The 22,861-nt window shown below is 50.4% G+C and overlaps 1 protein-coding gene across 1 annotated transcript; it reads right to left on the bottom strand.

Moving 5' to 3' along the window:
- Positions 1-599: 599 nt before the first annotated feature.
- Positions 600-22,025, bottom strand: LOC144173602 (uncharacterized). The gene is made up of 4 exons (XM_077701956.1): positions 21,818-22,025; positions 12,834-13,953; positions 12,169-12,636; positions 600-980 (listed from the first exon to the last, which is right to left on the bottom strand). Exons 1-4 carry the CDS (start codon positions 21,910-21,912, stop codon positions 774-776), a joined length of 1,890 nt encoding a protein of 629 aa, XP_077558082.1. The 5' UTR covers positions 21,913-22,025; the 3' UTR covers positions 600-773.
- Positions 22,026-22,861: the final 836 nt, after the last annotated feature.

Here is a 22,861-nt window from a genome sequence, read left to right as displayed (position 1 = left end):
ACCCAGTAGTTTCCACAATTAATTGGAACAAACTGCGTGTGGTGCCGCCGGGCTGTGTTTGAACATGATCTCACTGTCTCAACATTGCGCGAAATGGCTCCAGCGGCGGTAGTGAAACTGCTACTCTCGCCGCTGCGGTTCAATCCTTCGGTCTCACTCGCGAAGGTCAGCGGCCGCAAATAGATAGGCTCCGTAGCCCGATTCGCGAGAAAACCGGGCCACGAAATTAAATAGTCTAATAATAGTTCTATCGCAACTCAAATTGCGAGCTGATGTACCTCGAGCCATTGGGTTTCACCGCTCTAACTGGCTGACCAACCCGGTGCACGCCCGCTCTCCGCGGCAGTAGCGCGCGGCGCAGGCCGGCCGGCGGCCGCTCTCGCTCCGACTGCTCCGGCGCTCCGATTGCTCGCAGCGCCCTCTGCGCAGCGCTGTGTGTGCATTAGCGGCGCGGACACACCTCGCGGGGTCGGCAGACTAGCAAATATTGCTAGGGACCATACGAACGGGCAGGACGCATAATTCGCGTTAAAACGAAAATGCGGTCGCTGAATGTTGATTTGAAGCGACTCCATTTATTTCGTTAATGATTCGTCGCGTTTCGGGCAATTTTTGGTGGTACAAGAAGATTCCGGAGCTGTGGCGAGGGTGGCTAGATCTTGGTCTGCGAGCTGGACAGATGAGCTGGGGAGGATGACGCAGTGGTCAGTTCTCGAGGACTCGTTGGCGCACCACTGTAGCACCAAGCGGCTGCCAGGGCGTCGCGAGGGTAGCTAGATCTTGCTGCGCGAGCTGGACAGACGAGCTAGGATGCTGATGTCGTTGATTCTCCAGGACTCGTTGGCGCAGAACTGCTCCACCACAGCGGCCACGCCCTGGTAGCCTTCCTCCAGGCACGACGGCAGCGCGGCGACGCACTTGTCCAGCTTGCCTAGGTCACTGCAGTCGGCGCGCGCCCGCTCCAGAGAGGTCAACGCGTCCTGCGACCAACGGCAGACATCACCGCGGAACTGACGTCGAGCTCATAGGCGCCCGCTGCTGACGACGCAAGCAGCTAACATGACCGCTTCCCCGTCCCCCTTCAAAAACTCCGAACCAAAAGGATCCGCGTGCACGCACCCAAAGGGAACTCAAGAAGAACGGGCAGCGGGTTGTGGGCCCCGAAGTCGCGCCGAGATACTGCTTTGAAGGGGAGTGGTGGGTGAGAGGGACCAAATTTAGGGACACTGTGGTATCTCAGCTAGTCCTTTGTGGGATTATCTTTGGAGAGAAAGTGCCGGACCCCGTAGAAAACGAATGCAAGACGATTACCAAACACTCTGCTGTGAGGCTGCGTGCAAACTGAAGAGGCTGAATCAGTTAATTATGCGCAACCCAAACGACCGCCACTCCCTTCTCCCCCGACGGCACGATATTGGAAAATTAAACACGGAAAAATTTCAACACTTAAATTTTCTTTCATTCTGGATAAACAGAATCCCTCGACTGGTCTTATGTGGCAGTCAATTTGAAGCAACGAGGTAATTATTTCGGCTGAAACGTTTTTTATTGTCCCACTTGTTAATTTTTACATCTCCTCTCGCATCGACTTTTTACTAGCTGGCTGCATAGAGATATGGTATGGGACCTCTAAGGCTCTGTCTAAATAGAGTGCCACCTAGGTCGAATGGAACCTGCTTGTCCAGATGGCTGGCTCGGAGCTGATATATCGCAAAATCACCCCAGCTTTCCAGCACACTTTCAGAGCATGGGACTGTAACTCCGCGGCGCTTTTTTTAAGCGGTATAATCACAGAGATAAGGTATCGAGTGTTGCGCAGAGGTTGTCCGAACAGTTAGCGGTCACAGTATCACGCCGTAATTGCAGTTGTAATTTAGTTGCACCCAAACGGGCCAGTGCGATGGGGGTGCAAGCAAAGCAGACAGTTAGCGGTAAAAACTATTGCGAATGAGCACCTACAAGCCTAGCCTGGCACAGAGTGCAAAACGAAGAAGCACGAAAATGATGGGGTTGACGCAGAATATAATCTGGGAGACGGTTGTGGGGAAGTTAAGAAGAAGAGTAAGAAGGAAAGAACAGATCTAAGAGGTAGATATCGCTATGGATAACATCGATGACTAAAAGTGCATGGTAAAAAAGGGGAGGCGCTTGGAAAGAAGAAAACCTGGGGGAGGGGATTAGACTGGACGTGAGCGGGGATGATAAAATACGCGTGTCACTAGATCCCTGATTGTCACAGACTCACGCGTACAGCGTCTAATATTATTGTACAGCGTCTAATATTGTTGTATAGCGTCTTATTTCTGTTTTACAGTGGCTTCATTTATTGCGCGTTTCCTTTCTATTCACCCCCACCCCCCACCCCCCTAATGCGCGCTCCTATTAAAGTCGCCCCGCTACACCGAAATACTAATCACCCAGGCATCCACGACTGTGGTCGCACCGCCCGCCCGAACTACATCTGCACCCCCTATCAGCATCTTCCGGACACGCTTTACGTCGATGCATCCCCATACCCCAACCGATCGATATATGCCGTTGCCATTGTTGACAGCCAAAAACGAATCATCGCCACTGCCTCCACGCGGGCCTCAACACCAACTGAAGTTGAAGAGGTAGCCATTGCACTCTCCCTTGCCTCCACTCGTCGCGACTATCTGACAGTAATCACGGACTCGCTCGAAGCCGGTCGACATCTCCAACAAGGCCTACTTCATCGCACTGCTTTACGCATCATTAATTGAAACACTCCGCTTACCTCCCCGAGGAGTGCCACATTCTATGGACTCCTGGCCATTGTGGGTTGACCGGCAATGAAGCGGCGCACGACGCGGCCCCAATAGTGATACACTGGACCATTGCCCCCGACCCCCCTCCAGATGCCCTGATGCCCACCTACAACGACGTTCTCACACATTATAAGCTCTCTCGCCGCACCTTGCCGTCACCTCACCATCTCTAACAAATGCTGCCGAATTACTCTCAGTCAACATGGAACCCGAACCTTCCCTCACTATACACCATGGAATTTGATCTTACCCGCCTCTCACTCACCAGAGTGCAAGTTTTGCCCCGAAAGGGGCACTCTTTATCGCATCGTATGGGAATCCTCCCACACACCCGACCTGTCCCTCAATCCCAAACCCTCCCCTCCACAGTGGGCGGCGCAGCTATCCAGATCTAAACCCGGCTCCCAGCTTAACCGGTCAGACGGGCCCGGATCGGCCAGCCAGAGCCAGGGTTTGCCTCTGGTTTGCCTCCACACACGGAGTTGGATTGGGATTCAATGAGAGTATTCATCATTATCATCTTCGAGGCACGAAGCGTTCTAGCGCGAAGAGTAAACGAGTGTCCCGGTTTTTTAGTACGCGTTACGAAACGTTCCAACGCGAGGTGCGAACGAGTGTCCCGATGTTTTATCCCTGTGACTACATGAGACGACGGTTACGACGACGGCATTAGACGCCGACAGCCCGAGCCCCCAATGGGCTTCGCCCCTCACAGGCTGCGGGGAGGCTCTAGAAGCCAACTGCGCACATTCTCATTTCGCCGGAACTCCTCTGGGCAATGATAAGGTGTGCAAAATGCAACCCTTCTATGATAGAAAATTGTGACTCTTTGTAATTTCATTAGGAAATGTGAATCCACACACATCACAACCAGGGTCCGAAGGGGAAACGACAGCCCAGACTTTGGACCTCCTGGAGCCAGAGTTTGGTTCCGAAGGCGCACAACGAGAGTACATGAACGAACACTGTTGGTGGTGAGCCGCGCTCCGCCGCTACGGCCGTTCTGCCAATGCCGTCCAGCGAGGAGCAATGAGCTCTCGTCTAGGACGACAATCGTAGGGGCACCGGCGTAACCGGCGACCCTTGAAGCAACCACATTCTGATTTTGGACTTCTTATGAGGCGTAATTCCACTACTCAAATTAGAATTACGCCATTCATAATTATACCTTTCAGATTTCACTACCGCTGGCCTTATTCAGTGTGTATTAATGCCGTTTAACCCATTTTGCTGGTCACTCATTCCAGGCGGTATTTAGCGTCAGTGGTAGGCTTAAATATGGTAATTTCTACGTACTTATCTGAAGTTGGTTGCATTTGTTTGATAAGTATAAGCGTATTCTTTATCGGCCCATTTTATTGTTATTTCAATTGTGCTCAAAATTGTAGAAGTAGAAAACAAAAGTGTTTGTAATGCCTCTTGTGAGCCGGAACACTCGCGACCGGAGTCCGTGAAGAAACGCGGGCAGAGGACAGAGCGAGTACCTGCGAACGCGGGCGTGGTTCGGTCACCTGCGGGACGCGCGATTGGCCCAGCGTCATGCATGGGTATAAACTTGGCACGCTTGTGTGAAAACCTGCGGGCTTGGATCGCTTGTATCATGCCGTAGCTCGACCGGCTCGACCGCTATGACGCACTTCACCGAACTCAACCAGCAGTTAAATGAATGTGGAATTCCTTACCATCTGTCTAATAACCATCGCTATCCTGAAACGTTGCGCTTGCGCTGCAAGACTTTATGGGCCTGCTGGAAAGTCGGGTTTAGCCAACGTTTCTACAAACGTTGGGTTTAGCATTGCGCACGCGTTATCCGCGGCCTTCAGTTTTACCGTTGTACTGTTTGTTGAGGGTCTAACGAGGGGCCTAACGAAGAGCAGGTATGGAATGAAATCAAGGAAGGAAATTGTAAAATATGGGAAAAGATGTAGTGCCCTTGTACTCTGTGAAGAAGGGTGACCTGCAAAGCAGCCCGCCCTCCACGGAATGCACAAAAAAAACACGCTTGTTTGTCATTTACGTCTTAGCATACTTTCTAGCCAATTACCTGAATAAAATTCGGAAAAAACACCCGAGCTTTATCCTAGCGGACAAACGTAGAACTGCCTCTTTCCCTCCCGCATCGTAGGCATCTTACTGTTTGTGTACCACGCCAACACAATCCACTCTACCGCAGATGACACTGGACCGGTCGCATTGGGATGTTTGACGGACCTCACGCCAACACAAAGGACATGTCATCAGTAAGGTAGGGAACCTATACCTGCGCGTGCCCGCCCTCCTCTGCCAACCCGTGCACGCATAAACCGGCAACCGGTCATGAGCAGGTGCTTGGAAGTGTAAGATACTGTCGAACATGTCGCTCTGAAAGCCCTGGCCTACACGGCCTGGCCTACACGGAATAACCCTTCGCAGTTAGGCACTTCGCTTCTAGGAATTTCGTGTCTTACATATGCATTTCGATGTTTATGTTTTACTTAACTCCTCTACTTTGTAACATTCATTGTTAAGTCTCCACGTTTGTACCATTTCTGTAACGTTTGACTCCCTCGTATTTGTACTATTTTGGGTTACCTCTCGCCTATGTTCTATGTTCTCGTTCCAGTACCGTACTTTGTCTGTTGAAATATGAATCTATCTGTGTTCGTTTCTGGTTTCAAGGCTCCGTCTCGTTGTTCCCGCTCCTGTCGGCGAAAGCCGCGCATCAGCTACGGCCACCCCTTGTCACTGGTGATCTGTGGAGTCGATGGGTTTGTTTTTTCGACAAATTTTAGTACCCATCTCCTCGGCAGCTACCCTAGAAACGGTGACCCTAGTAAATGCCGCCTTTGTTCGAAATTTCAGCAGTTCATTACAAACATGTTTTCAGTATTCCAGGGATATTCCTACAAGCGTTCGTCTAAGCCGGGTATTTGTATCCCTATACCAGGCACGCTACCATTTTTCTTTATCAACGCTAAAAGCAATTTATTTCGGCAACTTCCGCTGCCACCTAACATGCTGTGTCGAAGCATGGGGCAATACTTATCATTCGTACCTTGAACCATTATTACACCGCCAAAAAGAACGCTGCGAATTATGACGTTCTCTGCATGCACGGCTCATTCGGCACCGCTCTTTAAGCAGATAGATATAATGCCATTTTTTACTTGCACGTGACTACAAAATAGCTTGTGTCACTCAGAACATATTATCAAACAATCCCGTCCAGCCCATTCTCAATATTTATAACACCGCTCAGAAATACAAGAACGCGTTCAGGCAACAACATCAACCTTCCTACACTACATAACTGTTATGGTAAACGGACTGTGCAATATATTGGAGGTAAACTAAGGAATATTATACCCCTTCGCATTAAACAAATTCAAAATTGTGAATTTTTGAATTTGAAACAAATTTAAAATTCAAAATTGTTGCAAACCCTGTAATTCTCATTTTCTATACTGTGCTTGTTATCATTGTATTTTTAATGTAATTTATGTGCTTGCAATGTTAAAACTGTATTAAATTGCATGGGCCCGGTACTAGCATTGTTGCTGAGGGCCCAGATAAAATTTTCACTCTTGTACCAACCGGTGTTTTGAAGTAGATAAAAATGAGAAATGAGAAATGAGAAATGTAATGAAGGTCCACACATGTTCGCGAGCATGGAACACTCTCGAAGGAGTGCGTACGCGCACGCACACGCGCGCACTCACTTTCTTAAGTTCTACTATGTGGTTTTCATGCTTCGGCCAGACATTAAAGGGTTAATGAAGACAAAATACAAGTTACACAGACAGTGATACCAATTTATCGCAAACATAGTTAGGTATTTTTGCGCACGAAAATAAAAAAAAAGGCATCCGAGGCAATGGAAATGTAGTAACATGTAAAGTATCATGTGAGAATAAAAATTATAAGTCATTCCACTCTGCGAAGGTGAACGACCAACGATGCTTATTTTAATATAGCACACGACATATAGTATACGTGGCACTGAATTTGGTTGAAAGGTATGGGCAAACTTCATTTATTTCCAGCGTTGACGGCGGTCATCCCTAAGGAAGACACATACAGTAACAGCCATTTTCTGCTGATCATTCGCGATGTAGTTAGCTTTGCCGCCAGGCGCTTTTCCGCACGCATAAGAAAAATGCACGGAACCCAATCCCATGTCCGTTCCGGAGCCCTTCATCCAGTAAGTAATGGAAGAAATGCTTTCTCGACGCGTTCGGGGCGTGGGCCGCGCTGGAGCCCAAGTCTCGAGCTCCTTTAGTGAGGAAAATGGAGATACCGGTGTTTTCTACAACTGCGCGGTCACCGTCGAAATCATAGGCCGTTTGAAACATGGCGGGACACACACCAGGACGTTCGTTTTTCCGGCGTTTCGCTCTATAGAACGCCTCGTGCTTCAGACACACGCAGTCTCGGGAGTTTTCGTTGACGGGCAACAAAAATGCCTGAAACCCGAACCCTATAGCCCTATAAGCTTCGCTTAAAAAGCGTTATGATGGAACAGTCGTGTCCTTACAGACATGCAAGCAACAGAGTTGGCAAAGGAGTGGGAATCAACGAAGCTTTGATTAATGTAAGAAAAGAAGGAAGAGACAGAAAAAACGGTCACGGGCGATAGCAATGTATAAGCACCTGGAAATTGAAGACGAGAACAATAGTTCCCCAACTGCTAGAAGTCGTTCAAGTATGTGGGTGTCTGGTAAATCAAAACCTAAGGTTTCATGAAAGATAAGCGGATAAAAGGCCGAGAACACTGAAGCTAGCTTTCTTGGGGGTTCTGAATGCGGAAGCATTAACGTCCTATCTAGCGTCGCTAAGTAAGCTACGCTTAAGAGTACCGCCACTTCGTGCACCCGAAAGCGTCTGGGGGCCATTTTGTTTCTGGCGCTTGCAGTGTTGCCATCTCTCCCCACGAAACCGCCGCCGGTTGTGACGGGCAGATTGTGACCGGCCGCTCTAGCGTCCGCGCAGCAGAGAGAGAGAGAGAGAGAGAGAGAGAGAGAGACGCTCAGAAACAAAATGGCTGCGCCCATATGTAAACAAATATCACGTGGTGCCGACCGACCAATGAAAATCCTGGCGGCACATAGTAATGAGAGAAAAGAGTGCCGATACTCTAAAAGCCTTTATTTAGTGACGCTTGTCCTATCGAACGGCCGAGACGCTTTTCTTCCACCCCGTGCTCTCGAAGCGCTTCGTCCCCGTCGCTTGAGGCGATTTGCTTTGCGATCCGCCTCCGCTTTAGAATGGCTGCGATAGATCTCCTACGCGATGCGCCGCTGCTTGTTCCGGCCGTCATGAAATGGGAGAGGATTTCGCTGTCCGCTCGCTTGGCTGCCTTCTTCCTCTCCCTCAGCTCGGCCACCCTTCGCTATAGCTACCGAGTTTCAGCTCGGGCTATTGGCGGTGAGATGTTTGAGTGGCGCCCTCTGGCTCTGACGTCGTCTTAGGGATTCGGTCCGCTGTCGTCTGCTACACTCCGCTTGTGAGGGGCAGCAATGCCTGTGCTGAAATCACCCGTTTTGTTACTTTTGGTGCATTAAAAGCGTATTTCTAGTAATTCAGTTGTTTTGCAAGCTCTGAATAATTTCAAGCTGTATCCCGCACAAGTTTTCCACACACGAGGAAAGAGAGAACAACTTTCTTCAGAGCATCGGTCAGAAGATCGTGTGTAACTCGTCCTTTCTATCTTATTTGCGAGGTGTAGAGCTCAGGGCTCCTCGATAAGTGTTCAAAATGTGTAGGCTTCGCTGAAGTATTTTTTGAGATTCTCTCATGAAGACTCAAGACTATAATGCTATCAAGCAGCAAGCCCCAACACGCGCATCGTACAGCAGGAAATAAAACGGCTCTCCTCTATTTTTTTCGCTGTTGTTGACTTGTATCAGATGGGTGTTTTTGTGTTCCCAACACATTATTTTCTTATTCTTCATCGTGACAAACGGGTTATTAGGAGGTTTGGGGATGTTTGGGGGGTTCACAGAGTTCATGTGATATTTTCTTCAGGCTGCATGGCATACATTACTTCTTCACAAATTCGCTTATGTTATGGCTGCGTGAAAGAATGTGCACATCTAAAGCGTGCGTTGTTTATTTACGTGCAAACGCAGTGAGAAGGTTTGTGCTACGCCATAGCGATCGCGCCTCAGACAACGTTGTCCAGAGTACTCGAAGTCGGCGTTTGGGATCCCAATTTCTATCGTAACCATCGTTATCATGACGAACTGACTCACAACTAGAATAGTTATGGCATGATTGCGGGGTTGGAGGATTAATATACTCGCTAACGAATACAATGAATAGTATACGTGCTGGTTTCCAGTATAACAAGAACGGATGAATATTTCCAAGCAGCTCTGTAGTTTTCCAACACTTCGAGGCGTAAAGAACAAATCCTGGAATACTCGGGATGTCGTTCTATGAATTGAAGAAAATTACTCTCTTGATATGGACTGAGGATGCGGCCCACTAATCAGCTCGATTTTACTGTTGAATAAAGTTTTCTCCTCCTCCTGCTCCTCCCCCTCTCGAGTGCAGTTTTCTTGTAACGCATATCTGAATATTGGGAAGATATGGCTGTGGGAAATGTACCGAAATATCCCTCCAGGTCTGAACAAACATTGTGTCACTGTATTTTTACCGTACACGTGACTTGTTTGGCTCAATAAACCTCCACACTGGTTAGAAGCCTGATATAAAAAAAGCGCGCGATTATTCACAAAGTGGATTATTTGGAACTCAACCTACCATTTTTGCGGCCCATAATGCATGTCGGCATACTTTCATGCAGTGACAACATAAAGTGATGTGATACAATACTTTCGAGCTTTCGGCAAGGTTGCGAAAACTATTTTACTTTACGTACGATCAAATTCCTTCTGTCAAAGCCGAGAGCCCCGAAGGGCTGGAATTTGTTCTGGTCTTGCATTTTAGCTGTTGTCGGTTATTAGCAGCTGGCTGTCCCCTTTGTTCCAAAGATTGTTGAATACAGAGGCTGACGCCTAGCTCCGACTCTTCGCGCTCCGCGCAGGACCGGTTTCGCAAGGAATGGGGCGACGCCGGCAATGTTTCTTCCGCAGCGGTATTCAAAAATTTATTTCAAATCACGCCTTGAGCTAGTGTATGCGATTTGAAGCCTATTATTACGATAAAAAGTTACGCACACGCAAAATCTGCTGCGGACAAGCATCACACGTCAACCGAGCGCAACGAAACAGCAGGGAGAACGAGCCCGAGTGAAGCAGACGACAAATGCGAGAATCCCTAAAGGCGAAACCACATGCGACGTTTTGGTCGCGTCTTGCGGCCGTCTGCGGCGCCTGGCGCCGACGCGGAACGGGCGTTGGAGAGGGCGAGCAACCACAAGAGACGCGCTATAGTGTACTATAGTGTATAGTGTACTAGTACTATAGTGTACTAGAAGAGACGCGCTATAGTGTACGCGCTAATGTACTAGAAACACTATAGACGCGCGAAGAGCGCTTCTCCGATCCAAGTTGCCAGACTTACTTTGGTAAAGGCAGCATCGTTCTGTTTAAGTCATTCCTAATAAACTGAAGAATAATCAAAACTTTAACAAACAAAACACGTTAAATTGATGTTCCATTAAATAAAGTGCTAAAGACCGCCAAATAAAGAGCCGCCATGTTGCGTGCGGTGGGGGACCGGAAATTGAGGATAGCAACATCCGGCGCAGACGCCGAAAACGGACCGAAAATCTGGGATGCGCAGACACCGGCGCTCCGAGCGCGCTGCTGTGTATTTGGTGGCGCGCGCTGAACGCGCGTCGCCGCGGACGGTCTCCAAACGCGACCAAAACGTCGCATGTGGTTGCGCCTCACGGAGGCGCGCTTCGCAGCGCCGCTTGGGGTCGCGCTCACCGCCAATAGAACGCCTCGTGCTATGGAACGCTTTAAAGGCACGTGGTCTAGAAGCTGTTTGCTGTTGCATACCGTCGACGCCTACGCGGCTTATTCGCTCAATGGGACATTTCATGTTTTCGGCTTAAAACCTCTTGCAGACGTGCTCCATGCAGAAAACGACTGAAGAGTTGTCGGCACTAGGTTCCCAAACAAAGATACATACAGGAGATTGCACCACGAGGAATTATGGCAGCACTCAAGAAAATAAAAGGAAATGAAGGTTTGCGTACACGTTTCCCTGAGAACTCCGTCCAGTGCGTGACGTGCGCGCATTCCCCTTTCCACTATGAGCAACGAATCGAGCGAACAAGCAATCAGGTCGGCGGAAAACTCTGCGGAGGCGTGAACATGCCCTGCCCATTAATTGGTCGACCCCAAGCCTAACCATGTGCCATGAGCGCATATGTGGGCATAGTTCTTTTGCAGCTCCCAATGTAAAAATAAGCTCCTTATAGTAGTTTTACCGTCGATGTATTGAAATAAAACAGTTTATACCCGCATCGGCGGCTACCCTATAACCATTTCAACGTTCCAGCAAAGAATATATGGTCGCATAGAGCGGGTTTAGTTGAATGTCCTTTACGGGTAGCCCGGTTCCCTTCGCTACCTCACTAACTGGCGTATTCGGTTGGGCGTTTGCGAGCGCTCTGGAGTGCTCTGAAAAGCGGCCGCACCTACGGTTGGTAGAATTCGAGAGCTCGAGCTACCTTCGGTTGGTTCTTTCGGAGCGTCAGCCTCCGACTCGGAGCGCTCCCGACCGCTCTGACTTTGAAGTGAGAGCGTGGCGCGATCTGGCCGGGAGGACGGGTCACGTGACACAAGACGCCGCGGTTTGGCCATAGAGTGAGAAACTCTATGGGTTTGGCCACCTGATCGGCGCCATTTGTCGATGCAGCGCAGGAATGTTTGCCCGGCGGCTTCCCGCGCTGGCTGCACGGTGGCGCTACGGGCGCGCAGTTCCTGTATATAGCTCCCGCAGGGAGCTAGAGGAACTTTAGCTGCTCCGAGATCACCGATGCATTCGGTTGTGGTACGCTGCCTCTCGCTCCCGCCTTGGCATCTCGCGACTCCGAGCCAGAGTACCGGAGCGGCCAACCGAATACGCCATAAGTACGCAAATGCAGGAACTCGCGATCGCCTGAACGAAAATATTCGATTACTTGAAAGCTTTAACACACTAAAGTTGTTTTTCGTAATACCAAAATACGCACACAGATGAACTCTTAACAATAGAACACCACACCAGCTCGGACCAACCATGGACATAACTCGGACATAACACGCCTGGGAAAACATAAAAGCAAGCTTTTATGTTTGGTCTCCCTCAAAAAGGCGACGGAGAGGAGTCAAACCAGTGGGAAAGAAAAAAAAATCCCATTCAAGATTCTTCGCGATGCAGTTATTGTTGCCGAAAAGATCCATGATCGAGCAAGTTTCAGTGCTCGTCAACGTGGTCTTACCTGACGGATGCTGCTGACAGCCAATTCGAGTCCGCGCAGCCAGTCATTGATGAGGGAGCGAAAGAGCGTCACGTAAGCGTCGGGTACGGTTCGCTCTTTCCGAAGGTCCTTTAGCTTGGACAGAAGATCCCTCTTAATCCCTGCGAGGTCCTTTTGAGGTCTTTGGAGCCTGGACGGCAGGTCTTGGTGGAAGCCAACCGCCCCTAGGCATCCGACCAGCGCCTGTTGGATCTTGTCACAGGCGCGGCTGAGCTCCCACGTGCACGTCGTGGTGTTCGCCTCGTATAGCGCAAAGTGACGCAGCAGGCAGCAAGCCTGCTCGTAGCGCTCCAGGCAATTAGCGGCGCCCTGGTAGAGGCGGCTTAGAAGCGCCTGGTCTTTGTTCGCCCTGTCCTGGCGCGCCAGCAAGTCACCCAACGTCTGCACGCTCTGTTCCACAGCTTGCGCCAGAAGCAGCCAGTTCTTGTACTGGATAAAAATCGACATGAGATATAATTTGCACACCTCATACGTCCGAATGACTGCATGGTTCAACACTAAAGGAACGTTACTTTATTTGTAGTATTGTGACTTTGAATACTTTGTAATCATGGTATTTCAAAGTCCAAAGCTAAAGGTAGCGTCGCAGATAGCCTGTCATACCATTCGCTACTTATATAACTCACCCAGTACGCGCAGTTTCCCAGTGGAAAGGCTTCTGTCGGCGGTGTGGCACCGGCGTCGTCGTTACAGTACGCATCAAGCCGCGGTGTTCTGATCAAGTCCGTCTCGTGGCTCAAGTCGGCAATAATGCCCGCCTGCACGGCCTTCACTGTACTTCGTTCCAGCTCCGCTCGGATGAAGTCGCCTTCGAGCAGGTCTGTCGCCACCATAACGCTGCACAGGGTGCGTGCCCAGGCGCCATGAAAGGATTCGAGCGCTGTTATGTAGACATCGCTGATGGTGAGCCGCGATTCCTGCGTCCATGCCCGCATGAAGGTCCCCAGCAGCTTTGTGACCGTATCGTTCCAAGCCTTGAGCACCGTCGTTTTCGCCTGCAGGACGGCAGCGCTAGCCACGCAGCGCTCCGACATGAGCACGTCGTCGTGCAACTGCGAAATCATATCCGCCTCCAGGCTCTGTCTCATGTCGCCGGTGCAGACGCTGTACAGCTTGTTCATGAAAACAGCCTCCGATGGCACCTGCTCGTCATCCACGAGAGAGGCGAGCACGGAGAAGGACTCTTGGAACTCGCCACACGCACCGGCGATGTTCACCTGCGACTCCTCGGCCTGGCGTATCCAGGCCTCGATAACCGAGCTGTCCTGGCAGTTGTCTCGCAAAACGCTTAGCATGTCCCGCAGAAGGGCTAGGATGTCGCTGACGCCCTTGTTCCAGGTAACGCCAACCTCGCTGCAGAAGTTACAAAAGCAGGCGATGCAACTGTAGATGGCGTGTTGCTTGCTCCCGGCCGACTTCTGGAAGGTCTGGCCAAGGACGTTTGGGGCGTGCCGAACGTGCCCGATGATGGCGTAGAGGATCTCGTTCCAGCACGTCGTCAACCTGAGGTGCATTGACTTGGAATAAAGCTGAAAATAGTGTTTCCCTTCGTGGGCGAGGAGGAAGGCACGAATGTTTTGAACCACTCGAAGCCACACTTGTATCACTTCCAGATTCAAGGAGAGTACGGTGGAGCAGTAGATTTCGTTGAGAAGCTTCCGTACCTCATCCACGTTGTAGTTTTGCGAGATAGACTTCACAAATGACGAATCAATGCCCGAATTGTCTATAGTCCTATACTCAGACCTGCGGAGAAAAGAGGGATGGTCAGAAGTTTTAGTAAAGTGAGTAGCAAGCGCTGCATTTGGTTGAATTCAGAGTAAACAAAGCTTGCAACATTTGGGCACTCATGTTGCGAACTATAGAAAGCATGCGTTGTGCGAAGTTGTTTTATTATTGACAAAGAAATGTCAAGGGTAAACATTCTCACGGTTACGTCTTACCTGTTTATTTGGCGATAATAAACATTTGTTTAACTGTGACATCTCGGGCTTTTTTGGTATTTTCCCCTTTATTGATTCACGTATTGATGAATTGATAAAATGGATTATTAATTTGTTGAGTTATTTATTTGTTTATGATTTATTTATTTCAAAATTCATAAAGATACAACCTATACGAGATGGCGACACAAGCACTTCATGTAATTGTACATAACTATATACAGTATACATACAGTGAACAGCTGCTGTAACACTTGTATCTTGTCTGTGGCGTATCTTTCTTTCTTTTCCCGGTGATTAGGGTGCATGCCCTACATCCCTTGCCAGTCCCAATCCTGGAAGGAACCAAGGTCTGCAGGGCTGCCTGGTCCCGTACATATATTATCATCTAATACCGGTGACGCTACGCTAGGTATGTGCAGACATACTAGTCTTGAAGTGGACACAAAAAAGACTGTGAATGAAGGAATGAATCAAGGATTCAATCATTTGATTCCGTATGTGTATCAAAATACGAAAAAATAAATTAAAATTTGTGCCCTTCCACTCTGTAAAGAAGGATGATCTGCGAAGCTGGACTATGGAGTGCACCAAACAAAACACGCTTGTTTGTAATTTGCGATTGATCATAATTCCTAGCCAATTAGCTGAATAAAACTTGGAAGGACCCGAGCTTTATTCTGTCAGACAAACATAGAGCTGTCTGTTTCCCTCTCGCGTTGGCACCTTATTGTTTGTGTAACACACCAACCCAATCCGCTCGGCCACTAAGGACACCGGACAGGTCGCACTGGGCTGTTTGACGTCCGCGTTTAAATCTCCCGCCAACACAATAAACATGACATCAATAAGGGCATGAAACCTATAGGGAGGCGAAGCTAAAGTTTGCCGAGCGAGGGAAGCGCTGCCCTCTCCCCTCCGGGGGAGTACGCCGGGCCGGCGGCCTATTCGGCACGTGCTTTTTTCGCTGCGCGCGTGCTGCATTTCTCGCGCTAGGAAGAGGGCTGGGTAAAATTTTCTTTCGACTTATGAAAGCATACACATGAGCACGTGTCCAGCAAGTTCGGTTTACACGTAGAGTAGTTACTGAGTTCATTTTTGTCGACGTTTGTCTTGTCGTCTGCTACAGACGCGCCGCCTGCCTCCCGCCGCTCGACCGGCAGACTGCCCCGATTTTAAGGGGGGAAACGTGTTGCTCGGCGGTCGTCGGTTGCTCTTTTCTTCTGCAAGGCGACAGCTGTTCAGCTGGTTACAGCGTACTTTTCTCTTGTTTGTTACTCCCTTCGCGTGCTCGCGCTTCTGACATCCGGACTTTCTGGACTGCAGAAACACTGACGCTTGCAAGAAATGTGAGATAAACGTGATTGATTATGGTTAATAGGTTATTTCTTACTCTTGAAACAATCAGCTGCATCTTATAAAAACGCATTAGAAAGGCACACGCTAATAAGGGGTGCGCTGACAGCGCCGCATTTCCATTTTACTTGTCCTTGAAGAAATTTTTGTTTGCAATGTTTGTCACCCGCTTGGAGTACAAGTATGGGTTAGCGTGACAGTTCGCGGAAACAACAGAGCAGCTTGTGGCGTATAACTTTTAATTACTATAATATACAGAATTTGATGTATACCTCTTCTAATTACCAGTATTGCTAAATGTGGGAAAAAAGCGAACAACGCAGAAATCCCGTCCAGAACACAAGTCACAATGACAAGACGAACCAGAGCTACTACACCCAGGTAAATCGCTAGAAACTATTTTTTTTTACCCATGCAAAATGTCAACCTATTGTGTTATATATGGACGATATAGAACGGCACCAGCTAAACAACTCCGAAGTTCATTTATTATAGCGGAAAACAATCATTGGCAGCATGCATTAAAAAAAGTGTAGAGGGGAGGACTCGTTAGAACACTAGTTTGCATTTTCAAAGCGTAAACTGAAAGCACACAGATACAAACAAAAATGTGTCAACTTATTTCACCTTTCGAACCGCAGTGATCCATGCTTACCATCTATCCTTTTGGTGCGCTTTTGCGGGAATATGCAGAATTTAACGAATGGATCCCCTTCTTTCGCCTTGTTACTGTCGTGGCAGCTTACCATGCAACAATATGGGGGGTTTGCTTCACTTTCAGTTAATATTTTCCTTTCGGGCGAGTGAGGAGTGTTCCCGCCGCCCTTTGTACGTGCTGGCTTAAGTGGCTCGCGAAGCAGGCGGTCGCTTTCTTCGCATTCGTGAGTAGGGGGCTGGATGCCTCAGGCGGTGCGGGAGACAGCGCGAGCTGCGCGTGCACTTGCCAGACGCGGAGGAGCGGGCCGGGAGGCGACTGCTTCACAAGAGCACTCTTTATCCTGTGAAACCGCCGGGGCGCTCGGCCGTTCGAGCGGCGCGTAGCAGACGACGCGTCTCTAGCAGACGACAAGACATGCACTGGCAAAAATGGACCCAGTAGCTACTCTACGTGTAAACCGAACTTGCTGGACACGTGCTAATGTATATGCTTTCATAAGTCGAAAGAAAATTTTACCCAGCCCTCTTCCTAGCGCGAGAAATGCAGCACGCGCGCAGCGAAAAAAGCACGTGCCGAATAGGCCGCCGGCCCGGCGTACTCCCCCTCCGGGGAGAGTGCAGCGCCACCCGGCGATCGTTCCGGAGCCTATAGCTGCGCGTGCAGCACCCCTCCCCTCCACTGCCAACCCGTGCACGCATAAACCGGCAACCGGCAATGTGCGCGTGCTTAGAAGTGAAAGACACCGTCAAAACTGCCGCTCTGCTGTTTTTAACATATGTATTCTGTTCATATAAATGAGCTGCCTACTAATATTGGCTCACGCCGGCGTTCCAAGCGGGCAAGTTATTGTTCATCAGGGAGAGATTCGCACCTACTCGGCGAGCTAGAATCTGAGGCGGCAACGGCTGCAGCAGCGTTTTCCGTTGTTTTCGCGCCTATTCGCGCTTCTGTTCGCGCCGACGTTTCTTTAATTTTTGCTCTTGCTCCAAGCGAACGACATTCGCCCGTTCTATAGTGAGTTAAAACCTGGAAGGCCTCGAGCTTTATTCTAGCGGACAAACATGTGGCTGTCCCCCCCCCCCCCCCTTCCCGTCGTAAGCATTTTACTGTCTGTGTAACACATCAACGGGACCCAAAAATGCTCGATTAAGGAGGAAAGCTGACAGGCCATGAGGCTTCCACGTTTAAATCTCCCCCCAGCACAACGGACATGTCATCGGTAGCGGCATGAAGCCCAGCTGTGGGTGCATGCCCCCCTCCTTCCACCCCCAACCTCTGCACGCATAAACCGGTAATCGGTGATGGGCGCGTGCTTAGGCGAAAATACACCGGCGAAAATGAAGCTCGGAAAGCCTTTCAAGCTGGAGAACGATTATGGTCCCAAGCCAGCGTTCCAACCTGGCAAATTGCTCTGCATCCGAGAGGGATTCGCAGCTACTCAGCGAGCTGGAATTTGGGGCGGCAACGCTGGCGGCTACGTGTTCAGCGGCGGCAGCTTTCGGTCGTTTTTATGCCCATTCGCGATTCTGCTGATTATCCGCAATCATCTGATAACGGCACTACCGCCGTTGTCATCCGATTGTGCAACTCTTGAAAGAGGCATCGGCGATGGCGAGTGGAATAACAATTGTGAAAAAGGGGTCGGTGGTGTCGAGGAGAAGTCCCGGAGTGGCGCCGAATAAAGCGGCTTCACCTGAATGAAAACTGGTGGGGTAAGACATATACTGGTTCGCAGTAAAAAACAACCATTATACAGCAAATATTTAAGTGCATACAGCAATGATACAACAAATGCAGTAATACCTCGTTAACTCGAAGTCGTAAAAAAAAATTGGGCCCATCTCCCCGCGAGGGGGACTCGAGTAAATGCGTCGCATAGGGGGTGGGTGTATTGCGTTAACGTTTATGGGAGTTGGTGGTAGTGAATGCGTTGTATCAGCAGCTTCTTGACGTAGTTTGAATGAGTCAAGGATATAAGGCGCGTTCGTAGCCTCCCATTCTGTGTCGGCTTTGTGGCGCAGTGGGTAGAGCACCATGTACATTGCGTTCCGCCCGCAGGGTCGAGGGATCGAAACCAGGCGCCGGATAGTATTTTTTTTATATATGGTGTTGGGGGAGGGGTGCGGACTACGACTACGGACGTCAACGCGGGTGACATCATGAGTTACTGAAATGCTGTGCATTTAAAATCCGCTAATAATTTAGAGATAAGCGGAGTTTCGAGTATAGAAATGCCGATGTGGCCAGGTCACTGAAATAAGAGCTAGTGCTGGTAACAAAAGCTCCACTGCACAGGGAAAGCTTACGTGATAAGGGCATAATAATTCGCAGGAAAAACGAATTTTTGTTATTGCGGAAGAAAGAACTGTGCGATGCTCGCCTGTTTCACATTCTCACTTGACCCCAGCAAAGTGTTCTCGAGAAGGCATCGCTCAATCGTTGGTCGCCACCTCTACATTCTACCTTGTTGCGAAGGAAGCGCAGCAGCAGGCACGCAGCTTCGGGGGCCAGTAACATCGGACGAGCATCTTCGCGTCGCACAAAGCAAGGTTTAACGGCCCGCCGAATGCACGCCTGATGCCCTACATTTGCACCTGGTGCCGCCGATTCCATCCAGGTCTCGCTCGATGGCACAATTATTCCCCATGTCTCACAAGTTCGCATCCTTGGCTTTATCATACAATCTACTCGCAGCAGCACACACACCATCGCCCAGCTTCGCACTTACACCACGCAGATCATTGCCCTCATTAAACGCATCACGACCCGTAAAAATGGCCTCGTTGAATCTGAGCGCCTTCGCCTCCTTCATAGCTTCCTCATCTCTCGCTTCTGCTACCACCTACCGTATGCCACCCTCACCCTCACTCAGAAGCAGTCCTTGGACGCTCTTTTAAAACGTGCCTATCGTGCAGCGCTTCTCTTGCCTACACACGCCCCTACCGAACGACTTCTAGCCCTAGGTCTACACAACACGGTGACGGAGCTACTCGAAGCGCACCGCACTGCCCAAATCACTCGCCTATCCCAAACGCCCACCGGCCGCTGCATTCTTGAACGAGCGCATCTCGACCCACCCATTCTACTCGATCCTATGGCTACCATCCCTCTCTCAATCCGCTCCAGCATCCACATCAAACCCCTTCCTCGCAATATGAATCCCGCCTTCCACATTGGTCGCCGTTTAGCCCGTGCCCGGGATCATCTCAGACGCTACTCCCCTTCCCCGAGCGTCGTATATGTAGACGCGGCTGAGTATCCGAGCAAGCTCGCTTTTGGCATTGCGGTCATAGGAACACCTGGTGCCGACCCGCAAGCTTCAGCCACGGTGCTCACCTCGACCTCAGTTACCGCGGAGGAGGCGGCAATTGCCCTCGCTCTTACCCAAACACCCACCCCTCTCATTATATTATCAGATTCGCAACCCGCCATCCGAAATTACCTCAAGGGCACCATTTCATCACTGGCCCTCCAAATTCTTCGCACTCGACCCCCTTCCGAACCCGTGACGCTGCTGTGGACCCCGGCCCACACCGGCATAGGTGGTAATGAGGCTGCCCACCACCAAGCCCGAGCTTTGACACACCGGGCAGGCGCTTCTTTTACACCTACACCCGGCGTTCCCGAGATGTCCCATTCGGTACTGCTCACATACCGGGACATCACCCAACATTACCGCCTCCTTCGCAGACAACTTCCCCCTCCCCACCCCTCCCTCACCGCCGAGGCTGCCCACATGTGGCGCCTTCTTCAGACTCACTCGTTTCCTCACCGCACTCTATTAATGCATACGCACCCTCACCTCTTTTCCTCTCCCAACTGCCCCTTGTGTGACGCACCGGACACGCTCTATCACTCGCTCTGCGAATGTCCGCGCGATCCTTTCCCACCTCTACCCTCCCCCACCCTCTGGGAACAGGCTCTGGGGTGCTCGGACCGCGACCTCCAAGAACTGGTCACCGGTCGTGCCCTCGACGTCGCGGCGTCCCTATGGGCCACCGCCACTCCCCCACCCTAAAACCAGAGTTTCAATAAAGTGGATTCTCTCTCTCTCTCTCTCTGCAAATGGCGCGAGCGCGCTGCGCAGGGGCTGGTGGCCCGAGCATAGTCGGAGCGAACGCTCCTTCCCTTCCACCACCGAGGGAGAGCGATGAAATTCCGATCTCCCTCTCCTTGGTAAACAATTATACTGCAAATATTCTCATTGAGCAACAATCATACATTTAAGATGTTTTAATTGTTCTCTAGAAATTGCTACAGTGGTGAAAATGACAGGTTGTAAGTGTAATCTAAAAAATGGGTGCCATCCCGCCCTGCCAAAGTGGATGTCCAGCGCAGCTGTTGTAAACCACACACATGCTGATGGGGGAGGGTATGAAATGTTCCTCGTTGTGTCGGCGGGCTTGTCGTTAGCAATCGGCTTCTCTGGCGAAAAATGCTGGGTCCTTATGCATGCGCTCGGCGTCTTGGGCGAGACCTGCTAAGTCCTGCCTAGCCCTCGAATGGCGTCAACCCCCCTTCCCCACCCCCCCTCTTTCGAGAGAAGCTGCAAAGCTAATCTTTGCCAGAGCACATTGGGGGGGGGGGGGGGGGGGGTTCCATTGCTCACCGGCGCCTTATCATCCATCATGCGGTTTCGATGCTTGTTTTACACGAATACTGAGCTCTGTGCTGCACGCCTGATTATCCCGACGCATGCGCTCGGCGTCTTGGAAGAAAACTGCTGGGTCCTGCCTGAGTTTTTTGTTTACGACACGAAATTTTCCGACCAACGAGAGGCTAACAGCTTCGCTGTAAAACACCTACAACGGTACGGGGCAGCCCGTTTCGCGCCTTGCGCGTTTCACGATGCAACTGGACATGGGCATGCTGAGGTTGTTTACCGCTTGTATTTCAAGGTCGCGCTTGAAGACAGGGCAGCAGAAGAAGGGAGGAAGCAAGCAATTGTGGAAAGAACAAATAAAGTGGGTTGCTTCCAAAGCACATTCGACCACAACGCTCAGTGCAAAAGACAAGAGATGGCGAAGCTTGTCTCTTGTCTCTGTCTTTTGCTCTGTGCTTTCTAGTCGTTACCCACAAGCACGAGCTTCCACTCTTTCAAAGCACAATTGGTGCGGGACGCCTTCTCGGGCACTTTCGTTCAAGCTTCCTCTCCTTGGAACGTCAGCACGAGGATCCACCACTGAGTCGACCAGCGCACTTCTCAAGCGGTACTTGATTATGCAATGATTCTACACCAGCACTCTGTCTGCTTAGTAGTTTCAGGCTGTTCGCAGTCGAGCTCTCGTGAATGCCCGCTAGGAGTCGGTAACGTTTATTCGGAATAAATTCAGTCACAAAGGTAAATCAAAACTGATCTTCAGCGTTATAACAAAGTGACATTGGTCAAAGACGTCCAACGTAGACTAGAGTAATTGATTAAACTGGATGGTGCGAGGCCTGGTACGTGGGCGTCAAATTACTCCGGTAACGAACCAAAGTATCCCTTAATTAAAATGTTCCATTTCCAACGAGCGACATCGGTGAGTTCGTCGCACCATGTTATACACCCTGCGTTGTGTTTACCAGGCGCGGCAAGCCGTAGGGTTCTTTGCAACAAGCACGGCCGCGGAGGTCCTTGGCCTCGGCCGAAGAGGAGGGAAAGGGTGCGTACGTGGTTTCGGTGACGGACGCCGCGTCCTCGAGCCCTGGCAGGATGTCGGGCGCCCTGGAGGGAGAGCTCCCGGCGGCTGCGCCCGAAAGCGCCATCCTGGCTCCGGCTGCGGGGCCCTCTCAAGCTGCACGTACACGCATGCATGCATCGCTGAAACAAACCGCACGCGCCGGCGTGCACAGCAGTCGGTTGCTTTAGGTTGCTTGCGCCGCCGGCGCCGCGCGTTGAGAAACGACGAGTTGTTCCTCCTGTTTAAAACAACACTGCGCAAGCTTCGCGATCCAAACACAACACCGCCTACACTTGGGTTGCAGGAGTCGCTGTGATGGGCTTTCAACTTTTTTCATGCTAGATGTATTAGTGTGACGTTTTTCTTGGTGTGCCAAAGCGGAGAACGATGAGAGATGAGTACCCGCCGCCGTTAATTGTGAAATGGGCCCAAAGCAGTTTGTGGAACTTGGCTGTTGCCGACTGAACAAGAAATAATAAACAATGATTTCGCTTCAGCCGTGACGCAGACTTTTCCTCCCATTTATAACACAAAGCTAAGGAGAAAATCTGACCGCACCTAGAGGCAATCCGTGAATAAGCGTGCGTTCACGGGCTTCCCGGAGCTGCAGTAGAGGATATATGTGTGTGAGATGCGGTCTGCTCTGGCGGGCGTGTGAGAACAGAATTCCGCATATAATGGAGCACTGAGGGAAGCAAGATGGAGAGCCACCCTTGCTCCCATCTTTCCTGACACCGAGACGCCCCGAAGCCGTGGGTGGCAGCCGGACAGCTCCCCAGGTTGCGCTTGTAGGCTCCGGGAAAGGTATACATGATGCATATATGATCTCACATGCGGCCTTCATCCCAGAGCTTGGTGTCAGGCAAAAATAACGCCGACGGTGCAGCCTAACTTATTCACAGGGTGGTAAACCTTGTCGGCGGTCCGCCCGTGACGCGATCAAACATGCACGCACGCATACTGAGTTTTAGCGAAATTAGGTTGATAAGTATGTTTAGCAACGAAATGATACGATCGCGTAACCACGGCTGGAG

This window comes from Haemaphysalis longicornis, unplaced genomic scaffold, assembly GCF_048455015.1.
Source record: "Haemaphysalis longicornis isolate Haplotype H1 unplaced genomic scaffold, Haemaphysalis longicornis Haplotype H1 scaffold_1, whole genome shotgun sequence".
Classification (NCBI taxonomy): Eukaryota; Metazoa; Arthropoda; class Arachnida; order Ixodida; family Ixodidae; genus Haemaphysalis; species Haemaphysalis longicornis.
Note: the sequence above shows the minus strand (reverse complement) of the source record. Positions and strands in the feature narration are given on the sequence as shown.

Coding starts and splice junctions, on each gene's coding strand:
- LOC144173602 (XM_077701956.1), bottom strand. CDS start 21,912: ATGGCGCTTTCGGGCGCAGCCGCCGGGAGCTCTCCCTCCAGGGCGCCC. Junction 13,954..21,817: donor GCGTCCGTCACCGAAACCAC/GTACGCACCCTT, acceptor TTTTCTCCGCAG/GTCTGAGTATAGGACTATAG. Junction 12,637..12,833: donor TGGGAAACTGCGCGTACTGG/GTGAGTTATATA, acceptor ATTTTTATCCAG/TACAAGAACTGGCTGCTTCT.